Source organism: Penaeus monodon, chromosome 7 (assembly GCF_015228065.2).
Source record: "Penaeus monodon isolate SGIC_2016 chromosome 7, NSTDA_Pmon_1, whole genome shotgun sequence".
Lineage (NCBI taxonomy): Eukaryota > Metazoa > Arthropoda > Malacostraca > Decapoda > Penaeidae > Penaeus > Penaeus monodon.
In genome coordinates, this window is record NC_051392.1 from 912,880 (window position 1) to 924,524 (window position 11,645).

Below are 11,645 nucleotides of genomic sequence, written 5' to 3' on the forward strand. Positions count from 1 at the left end.
TTTCAAACTACCATTAAAGTGATAAGCTTAAACACTGGATTGTGTGATTATAGTAGTAGTATTTTGTATACAATATTTTGTTTTCTGTATTGAGAATTTTTTTCTGAATTTCCAGTAGAGCAGTAAAACTAGTTAAAAGGGAAAAAAATAAAATCCAGTGGTTTGGCCAGTAAGGAATACTTACAGACCAATTACTGTGATGAATCTGTCAAGTGCAACGAAGTAGTCATGAAAATCATCTGCCACAGAAGGTTTTCACTTCTACTTCACTTGAACAGTCTTAAGCTTTCTGTATGTTTTAATTCCCTTGTGTAAAAGCCTACATGTATGTTGATTTCTAGCTATTTTTTTTTTATTATACCTGTGCTGCTTACTTCCATTGTATTCTTCTTGTTTTTGCATTTTTTTCCTTCCCCTTCTTCCAAGTTTCATGAGCGAGATGTGCACGAAACCTGCCGTATGGATCTACAGCGAGTCTATCGTGAAGGAGAAAGCTCTCAGGTCAGGCCTACCAGATAATGATGTTAAAATGAGTGTCACAGATCTACGTTCTTCCTTCTCTTTGGCCCATAAACACCTCTATGTGTTATAATGCAAGAGGAATGTGTACACCTGCTTAAACTGTGGGTTTGTGTATGAGGGTGATTTGTGTGTGCATGTACAGAGAGGATGATGAATGGGTGTGGGTGTGGTTGGTGGGTGCTTGTGTGTGCATGAGTGTGTGCTTATGATTTTATATATGAAATATGTCCTCTTGTGTTATTATTGCACTTTATTTCTCTGGTTCCCTTTATTTCCCCAACAGTTCAGTATTGTAAATGCCAACCATAGATTACTCAAGATTCATTTATGGACACACACACACACACACACACACACACACACACACACACACACACACACACACACACACACACACACACACACACACACACACACACACACACACACTCACTCACTCACTCACTCACTCACTCACTCACTCACTCACTTCTTTTTAGGTTCAGCTAAAAAAAACAAAAACACAATTGGCACGGATGGCAAGAATACATGCCATACCCACTGTAATATAATTTTATTTATTGTATTTAGTCACCAAGGAGTCGCTTATTATTTTTACCTATCACACCTGTTTACCCCTTTCCTTGATTTTTTGAAAGTTTCTTTCATATTATTTCATTGTCTTTAATGTTATAAAGATTTTAATAACAGTTTTATGATCATAATATCAATAAGTATAATAACAGTATCGATGTAAATGGTATTAGAAAGAAACCCATATTTTCCCACAATTTTAAGGAATGGAGAAATCAGGAGCAGTTATGAGTGTCTACTGATAGACTCCTTGGTGGCTGAGCACAAGTGGAGCCATCTGTTTGTAACAAAATTCATAAAAAAAAAATACAGGGGCCATTGCATAAGTCCATGGTGATTGGGTTAATCTTTGAATGTAAACATTTTATTTATTTATTTATTTATTTGCCATGATGAGATAACCTTTTTACATATGTATCATTTATTATACTAAATCTCATGTTAATCATTACAATATGGTCAGTTAAAATTATTAGTGATATCACAAAAACTAACAATTTTTTCTTTTCACCACTGTTGACAGTGACCCTGAGGTCATGTGTAATCTTATGCTTTTGTGCATTTGCACTGCATCCTTCTGCTTTCCTATGTCAACATTTTTTTAAATAAATGTTTTCTATGATTTAGTTTTGTGCATACAGTAGAAGATATACACACTGCTAATGATTTTTCTTATTAATGGCAGTTGGTAGTTGCAATGTTTATGAATCTGTCTATCTTTTACTTTCACAAAAATGTTATGCATTTTTATTACTAATCTTTTTTGTTTTTCACTAAATCCCAAATGTCACATATGTCTATCAAAGATTTGAAAGCTATGTAGTTAAATATCCATGTTATTTAGTAAAATGCATGGCCTGAACATTAACTAAACAAAATTTTACTATATTAATTTGAAATTCGTGTAATTTCATGTCACCATCAATGTCATGCCTTGTATTCTGCAGAATCACTGGCCAAATTTCACCTTAACCCATAAGCTGCCAGCTAGATTTGTGACTGACTCCAGTCGCCAGTTGACTTTTCATATTTCTTTAGTGTGTGAGAGAGAAATGTTATTATTGTGTATATCAAAGAATACCTAGGATATGAATACATGGATTGTTTGGGCATAGTAGATGTCAAACCAAATGTCAAAAGAAATGTCACTGGCACTGGGTGGTGGTGGGTCCTTGATGATATATGTTGCTGGCAGCCTCTAGATCAAGCACTTTGGATGGGCTAAAGATGCCTTGAAGTTTCATGGATGAATCACATGCATAGTTCATCAGTAACTCTTGATTGGCTTTTATTTTTGTTCTTTGATTTCACATTGACGTGGTACCCATTTAAACAGCTGCAGGCCTGTCAAATTGTAATACATTTACTTGATACTTGTTTTGTGTGTATGTGTATATATTTTCATAAACAGCCTAATATTTTGCATTTAATATTCTAATCATCATATTGTATTTCAGGGGTCTCATGTGACGTCACACATGGGGACGTACATATTACAGTGGCGCTACTATGAGTCAACGCAGCACACCTCACCCTTAGATATTATTGATACCATAACTGCACCCAAGGCAAAGATTATGTATTACTATGAGACTCTCAAGTCAGCAGACTATAGGTAAAGAATATATTTCATGGTTGAATCCTTATTCATGAGGATATATGACATATACACCTTTATGTTTGTTTTTTTTTCTTTTTGGTATATTAACTCCTAGCAATCTGTCTTTCTCACAGGGGATCCATGACAAGCCTTCAGTCCTGTCAGAGTGGCTTCTCATCCCTGTCATCCAACACCAACAAGTCAGCGACGTCATCCTGTCCGTCCCGCTGACCTTGATGAATTGAATATTAGGGATCAAAGTGTTTTTCTTAATCAGGGTTGAAATCACTCTCTTGACTTGAACTGAAGTAGAGTACAACTATTCTTTATCAATTTTCTTGTTTCTTTCTTTTTGTTTTTAAGAAAGAGCCTAAGTATTCTAAACATTTTGGATCTTCAGGTTTTTGTAAATCCTAATTATAGCTGCTGTGAAAAAGAAATCAAGAAAAAAAAATATCCTGGTACTATCTTGGAATTTTTAGCACGAAAGACCCATTATTGTTATCATCCTTTTCCATATGATAATATGGATGGTGTTATTCCAAGTATTTCCAGCCTTTGTGGTTTATGCAAATCAAAGGTATTTTAGACTGTATGGGGGATGTATATCATAAGAATTCTGCTGTGGCATGGATAGTTACAGGGTATTTTTCATGAATTGAAATTTTGAGGAATTCATCATTGCTGTTCGAGTATCAAATTTGCCTGACTTCCCGCATAATGATTAATGTAGACTTTAGAATGCTCTTGCCAAACTGTCACAAAATGTACCAGTGATAATAGAGAAGCTCCTATCATCTCATAAGCAATAGGTACAAACAGTTGTTTCGTAATGGTAGAGCCCAGCTGGTGCTTGTGGCATTGTACACATCTCTAGTGGAATGGAAGCCCTGTGAAAAGGGGTCAGACTTTATGTAGAAACCATCACTCTGTTATATTTGGCATTAAGAGTTCTGAATTCATGTTACCAAATATTTGTTTCTAGAAATTGCAAGCATGATTGATATTCTTAAAAAGGAGTTTAGGATGTCTGCATATTATTTTTTGAAGATGTTCTGTGAAACGACACCCTCCTTGGGAATACCTCTTGGCATATACCTCTATTGTGAGTATTTTAGTATTTTCACACAGAAAATAGTCTAGTTTTTACATAGATTTATCAGCAAGAAAGATGCGAGTCTTGAGCTTGGCTCACTTTCAGTAATGTCTTGTTAGACAATTGGATTACTTTATTTTTTATTTGTTTCTACATAGTTAAAAAGAAGTTTGCTCAATGAAATGGTACAATAAAAAAATACAAATGATCATATATGTAAGTAATGTAGAAATACATCTAATAGATTGAGTAAACAGATCATCAGCTCAGTGTAGAGAAAATTTAGCTTTCGTAGAAACTCCTCATGAAAATCCCAGAAGTGCAGAGGAGTCCCCGAGAAGAGGAATAAATAAAAGAAAAAAAAAAAAGAATCCTAAACATTCTTGTAACTGTAGCTTCTATGAAGACTTGATTAAGAGTAGGTATTGTGCAGAGAGGATAACATGATTTTACAAAAGCTTAGAGGGTCATGTATTATTTTACTATACCATTAGGGAATGCTCAAGAAATGTTTGAAATAGGAGATCAAGAAATCAAATGTGAAACTGTTTGTTCTTGTAATGAGCAGAGAATTTGTGTGATTAATTAGTGAGTCAAACTCTAAGATGATGTCCCCTGTAAGGTGTCAAATAGGCATCTTTTTCCCCGTCTTCCATAAAGGTCTATCATCCATCATTCACCAACCACAATTCATGACTTGAGCAAACGATTATCACCAGAGAGAAAGCAGAATGTGAGATATTGGTAATATTATAGTAATTCCATATATTTTAAAAACAAGTACGAAGAGTTAGTGTAGGGCCTAGCATAAAATATGAATTAAGAAAAAGCCTCTATATGCACATGTTTAGTATTGTTGTAAGGTATGTGTATGCATATGTACATGCTTGCACATTGTTAAAACTCAGTGTAGATCACTGAAGTCCATTTTATAGTGTAATTATTAAATGAAATCAGTAAAAAAAAAACTATTGCAGAAACTGTACAACTGTCAGTTATTTTATTCAGTTGATAGTATACATGCTTCATTGTTATCTGTCGGAGAAGGAAGCTAAAATTTGATATGTATATTCAGGTCATTGATTAGTTTTTTGGGGGAAAAAAAGTGAATTGCCAGCAATCTTAAAGTTGTCCAGTGACTGTCTTTAGGCATGTTTAGTCTAGTCCAACCATATCATAAGAGATTGTTATAAATTATATTGTAGTTATTTCTGATTTTGGTAATTTTAAATACTAAGGCTGAACATAGAAAGATTTATTATTCTAAATAAGAATGTTACTGGATAGAAATTGGACCTAAAATGCTGTATACAGAGAATGGGAAGCCAGTTTTGTTTATCACAGCAATTTCAGGTCAATTTGTAAGCACCATGTGGCTGTAAATTTCACATTCAAAACTACATTTTCAATTTAGTGGCATTGGGCTGCCTGGGGCCAACATGCACCCATAGTTCTCTAGCAAGGAAATATTAATTTTCATTTATATGAAACTAGTTTCTAATGGTAATCGTGAATAAAAATAAAAGCAAATACCTTTATTAAGAAGGTTGCATGGTGGGTAATGATATCTTCCACCAAAGTTTCCTGTCTTAATGTATACTTTTTGTTATATCACTAGAATTTTATATGAAAGAGTGTCTTCTGTTCTTGGTATGTTTTTAAGCCTCCAAAGGATTTTTACTTCAGTTTTTTACTTTCCTTAGTAGCTGATGTGGGCATTCTCACTAAAACTAAAAAAAGGAAAGTTTTGTGTGCCTCACCCTAAGTAAAACAGGATTGTGCATTTCTCTCCCATGAAAATTGTGCTGATAAATTTGGTGAAATTGCTTCTTGTATACCAGCCTGATATGATCTCTCTGCCAAGTTATTTATAGGTTTGAGTGATATTTAGTGTATAAAACTGGCTGTAGAGTATTTATGTATTATAATTTCTTGGGAAATTTGTGTATCCTTTAAGGATATGTGTATATCTTATGTGGAGACATAGGATACACCTCGTCGTTAATGAATACACAGTGGCAACACAATTGTTTTAAGACAGTTGTAGTAGATCTGCAACTAGTATTCTTGATTGCTGTACTGGTGCCCTGGTGGTAGGTACATGTGTGGTAAGAGTAGGAAAGTGTACTTGTTACAGGTAGGATTTTAGGGGCTGGTCATTTTGATGAAAAATGTTCTTGAATATTTCCCTTTGTTTCTCTCTTCACACCTGTTGTTTAAGTCATCTTTTCTCTTAATTTCTTTACGTAGCATCACCTTGAAAATGATTTGAGAAGGTGAATTTAGCTTAAGGTTTTAATGAATAAAGAATATTGAATTATTATATAACATTGTAAATTGGTTTTGTCAATACTGTAATATGCAAGGTCCTTGTTTTTTAATGGTGTAATTTGTTGTTAATATTTTAACCATAAAATAAAATAAGAATATTTTTTTTGGAGAAGACCAAAGTGACTCCACCCTCCATCTGATACTGGAAATATTGATAAGTTTAGATGAAAATAAAACAAATATGGCTTTTTTAAGGGTAGGATAATGCATTGAAAGTTGGCAAGCAATAAAGACATATTTCTAACTAAAATTTAGATAAGAAAATAGACTTAACATACATGACCCATAATTTGGAATATATTATGATGATTTTGTAAATTCCAGAGTGCTTGCTTGGTACCAATAGTGATATTAGACTGAGTCCAGATAATGTTGTTTATATCCTAGGTTACTGCATTATTATATGTGCTTTTACATTTGCACTTGTACACACACACACACACACACACCACTTTCCTAAGTTTACATAAAAACAGACATAGGTATTGGTACTTTTTAAAAGAAGAAGAATGCAACAGTAAAAAATAGGATTAGAAGTCCTTTTTCCTATGGTTCTTGATTTAGTAATATGTTATGATATTAATTTTAACAATAAAAAAATGCTGATTAGGTAGTGTTGCTATGTGCTTTATTATATTCTGTAAATTAAAGGTGAAGTATTACATTATCTGGATTATGGAGCTTAAAACAAGAAACTAGAGTGATGACAAGTTTCTTGCATAAATATTGTACTTATCAGGGTGATACTGTAACATAGAATCTGTGCTGCTCTTTTAGTGAGTAAAAAAGAATATACAGTAACATGGAAGAAAATTGTTCTTTCCTTAACCTTCAGGGTCTGATTGCATTTGTTTCAAAATTATGCTGGGTATTGGCAAATCCCTAAAGCAGGGATTCTTTACCCTCACTGGATTGTCCAATGCAGTCCCATACCCTCAAAGTTGTATTACAAAGGTAATGCAATTGTGTGCTAATTTGTGACGAAGGGCAAAATATCACTCAGTTTTAGAGAGACCATTAGTTGCTTCTTAAACTCATCATGAAAGTCTAGAAGTGCACTTACTTCTGGTTTTAAAATGTCAAAATAACAGTGATGGTTAATAATAGTAACATTCTACCCAACTACATGGTAATACATTAAATAAATACAAATATCCTGAAAGCAAGACCTATACCCCCAACAAGTTATATGAGCACCCCCACCCTAAAGGAGGGTTAAATTCAGTTTTATATGGATAATAGAGACTTTTTTTTCATGCTTCACTAAATAGGTCATTTTAAATAACTAAGTGACATTTGTGAATATGCCTAATTTGGAGGACTTAACAGCAAGTTGTCCAGTGTGCACAAATATCTTGGAACAACACATGCCATCATCCTCCACGTGCAACCATATCACAGATGAAATAGTGTATCAGCTTTGAACACTTTGATTAACCTACTAGTTGCAGATAGTATGACATAAATCCCATGTCCATTAAATTTTGTTAATTATTTGTAACTACACACACAACCTTTGATATCTAACATGTCTTATCCTGATCATTAACTCATTCCCACCCTCTTTGCCACAATGCTTTACCATAGTGCTATATGACCTTTGATTTCTAGCATAATTATTTCTTCTAACCATTAACCATTCGTAACTACACAAGTGTGCAAGTCACCAGTTTTACCTGCTTTACCCTTTACCTTGATTATCAGAACGAATCAATATCAACGGAATCAGAAAAACCTCAGCAACAATTCAAGGAATGGGGAAAATTGGCAGCAGTCATGTAGGGCCTACTAAACTACTACTACTACTACTACTAAAAAAAAAAAAAAAAAAAAAAAAAATAGTGGACAGTCCAAGAACCCATGACATAGTTAAAACCATAAACCTCCAAAGTTTAGCCCTCAAATTGGAGGAAACTCCATTCACATTTGAAATGAGCTCAGAATATACATCTGTTGACCCAGGCAACACAAATCACCAGTTGCTTAAAGCATGCCAGGTCATGATCTCCTTTAATCGCCTATCTAGTTTCCTCTTAACTCTCGAAAGAATTTCAATACCTGCTTACCTGTTTAATAACTGCACGCAAAAGTTCCGTCACCCACCAACCCAGACACAGCAAGACTTCAAACCACCCCAAGTCTCAGTTCAACGAAGCAGCAGAAGGTTTTGGCCGTTGGCACTTTACCCTCATCATTTGGTGATAATGCTATGAGGAGGAGGGTAATTTGTGTCAAAGTAATCTGCTACATGAGAGATACCACATATAGTTGCAATACTCCTATTATAGTTTGTAGCAAGACTGTTGTATGTAGAGGAACATGAGACTTTAGAACGATGGTGGATGAATTATTATTATTATTTTTTTATCCTAAATGAACGGTTGACCTACCCTCTTACTCCCATTCATTATTTTCATATCAGTGACAGATTTCACTTGTATCATGCCGCCCAACCAAGCATACTTCTGTAGATGTGCATCTACTGGGTACTAAAATGATAAAAATCAGTAGGGGGAGGGGCCAGCCTTGTCTACATCGTAAAATACAGAAAGAAATATCAAATTTTGTATTATTTAACTCCTGAAACTAAACATTAAAATAATATCAAATTAATTTTAGACACATATATCAAGTGTTACACTTTAGCTCAATGCGAACAACTGCCAAACCAATTTTCATGTTATCAAATATCATGCTTTACTTTAATAAGCCAATGACTTTGAAAATACAGACCCAACAGGTTTTGTCCGCAGTACCTGTCCAAACAATTTTTTTTGGTCAGCTGCAGAACAAGACAACATGGGTTATTTGTACTTAGATTATCAATTCACAAACTCTTGCGAGAGAGAGAGAGAGAAGGATAAGAGAGGCGAGATAGCAGGCGATAGCCTATAGAGATGATGAGAGATGAGATATGCTATAGAGAGAGAGAGCGAGAGTCGAGGAAATATAGAGAGTGAAAGAGAAGATAGAGAGCGATAGAGAGATAGCTAATAGCGAGAGGAGGAGAGAGAGAGAGATAGCGATATCGATAGTCCGCGATAGAGATTAAGCGAGTACTAGCTACCGACTCCAGCGTCGGCAAGATCAACTCGATTACAGAGTAGACGCGAGAGATGACAGATAGAGAGAGATAGGACAGAGATAGAGATAGCGGACAGTGAGAGAGTAGAGAGATTACAGATAGATAGATAGATAGACCAAGAGAGAGAGATATAGGACAGATAGAGAGCATATTCCAAGATAATATAGTAGAGGACGATAAGAGAGAGAAGAGGACAGAGAGAGAGAATAGAATATTACCTATATAGAGAGATAGTTAGTGAGAATATCATATATTACATATATCTATTATATTTTACAGATCTATATACGATCTTACCTATTATAGATGAGATTACATATATATAGATGAGGACAGAAGAGATGAGAGAATGTTTCGCGCAAACAGTATATCGAAAAAAACTTATCTCCAGTCGTATCCTCTCTGGCGAAGGGGAAGAGGTTATATGGGGGGGGGGGGGTTCTACCACAGAAGTAGGCACCCCCCTCGCTATTTCCCCCCCCTCCCCCACGTTGCCCAGTCCTTGGCGCGTCCTTGCGTAAGGGCGAAGGTCGCTTGTCTTTCTTGAGGCTTGCGGGATGCCAGAGAGAAACGGGGTGGGGGTAGGGGCGGGGGGGAGGAGGGGTAATGGGGGGAGGGGTGTGTGTGGAAGGGGAAATAGTCCACCTGTTCAGATTCTCCTTCTATATCTTCCTTCACTCGCTCCATCATTTTCCTCGCTCCCTTTCCTCTTTCTCCACCCTTCTCCCTCCCCCCACCTTCCACCCCTTCTCACGCTCTGCACCTTTTCCTCACTCTTTCCTCACTTTCTACACCTTCTCCTCTCGGTCTACACCTTCTCATTCGATTCTTACCCCTCCTCACCCCCAACACTTCATTCGCACCTCTCTACACCCCCTATCCTTCTCCTGATACTCCTTCCTCATCTTCTACACCCTCTTCTCACCCCTCCTCCCCCACCTACACCACCCACGCACACTCCTCCCCCACCTATATCCCCTCCCACACACTCTTCCTTCCCCAACAGCCCCTCACCCCCTCTTTGCTCCCTAACCCCTACCCTACACTCCCTCCTCATCTCCCCCCCACCCCACTTTTTTTTATCCCCTTCTTACCCCCCTCTTCGTCTTATATGTTTGTTCGCTGTTTCTCTACGATACTTGAGGGTTGAAAGATGCACTGATGAAAACTAAAGCAGGTTCATTGGCGATCAGCTGTGGCAAAGATAAAATGGAGGTCTTCATGGTCCTCTGCCCCACACGCCAGGCTCTGCCCGAGAGTGCTGCTGCCAGACGTGTGGCTACAGAGACGAAGTAAAGTATTGTGCTCTACAAATCGTACGGAGAATCTCGCTCTTGTATATAGGTGATGTGCTACACGGCAATATAAACTAAACATAATCTATATTTGACATGGCGTAACATATCACACAAAAGACAGTATATAAGTAATATAATCACATAATTATCACAATATACGTACGAGAATACTCTTATCATAACCCGTATATAATGTCATCACAATATGGTACTTACAACTCACTTCATTATCACAATCCACACCCCCCTCCCCCATTTTCACGTCATGGGTGTCACGCGTGGCACTCGCTCACTAGACTCGAAGAATGGCACAGTAGTTACTTACTTCTCCCTTTTTTTTTCTAATAATGTTCAACGACATATTCAAATCTGAATTGCAAACGACATATTAGAATTAAGATTCGAACGGCAATTTCCAGCGTTCAGGGACATATTCAAATTTTTAATCTTCCAGATTTAATCTTCCCAGTTTCAATTTCGAACGTTCGATTTCCAGCGACGTTTTCCAAAACATACGCCACGTGTCATGCAGATTGTCATGCACAGAACGCCACCGAGAGACACTGTAGCTCTCACAAGATCGCGTTCAAACTTCACTTTCCCAAAGACATATTCAGATCATTTTCAATATGTTTAAACGATGGAATCAAACCAATACTCCCAAACGAATAACTTAATTGCTACTGAATATTCTCAAACGACACGCAAATCACAGTCGATACTCTCCGGCAAGATATTCAAATCACATTCAGTCATATTCGAACCTTTTGTCCTATCTCATTTTCACAATAGAACTAACTGTCTCGCCCATTGGGAGCGCTCTTGCAACAGCAGGAACTAGCCTTGCATTTGCATTTGTTTAACTTCAATCTCGGGATCTACACGGAGTAAAAATAATAATAAAATAAAATCAAAATATATATGTATATCTCCAGTGACGATATCAACAGCATTTTTTTTTTTTTTTTTTTTACACGAACTCGACATTAGGAGCTGGAAAGCGTTTGTGTGCTTTGTCTGGCGTCTGCGGAGCGAGGCCCAAGGAGGCAATGGCGGGCAGTAAGAAGCCCCGTGCGACTGTTCTCTTGTACTCTGTTCCTCTCCGTCTTTCTTCCTCTCTTCCTCTCTTCCTTTCTGCGT

General features: G+C 36.6%; 1 protein-coding gene across 1 annotated transcript in view; it reads left to right on the plus strand.

The window, feature by feature from the left end:
• Positions 1–6,935, plus strand: part of LOC119574938 (SEC14-like protein 1) — a 76,644-nt gene extending 69,709 nt beyond the window's left edge. Inside the window, 2 exon segments of the mRNA XM_037922226.1 lie at positions 2,553–2,710; positions 2,830–6,935. Coding sequence (XP_037778154.1) covers positions 2,553–2,710; positions 2,830–2,926 — 255 coding nt within the window. The 3' untranslated portion in view covers positions 2,927–6,935.
• Positions 6,936–11,645: the final 4,710 nt, after the last annotated feature.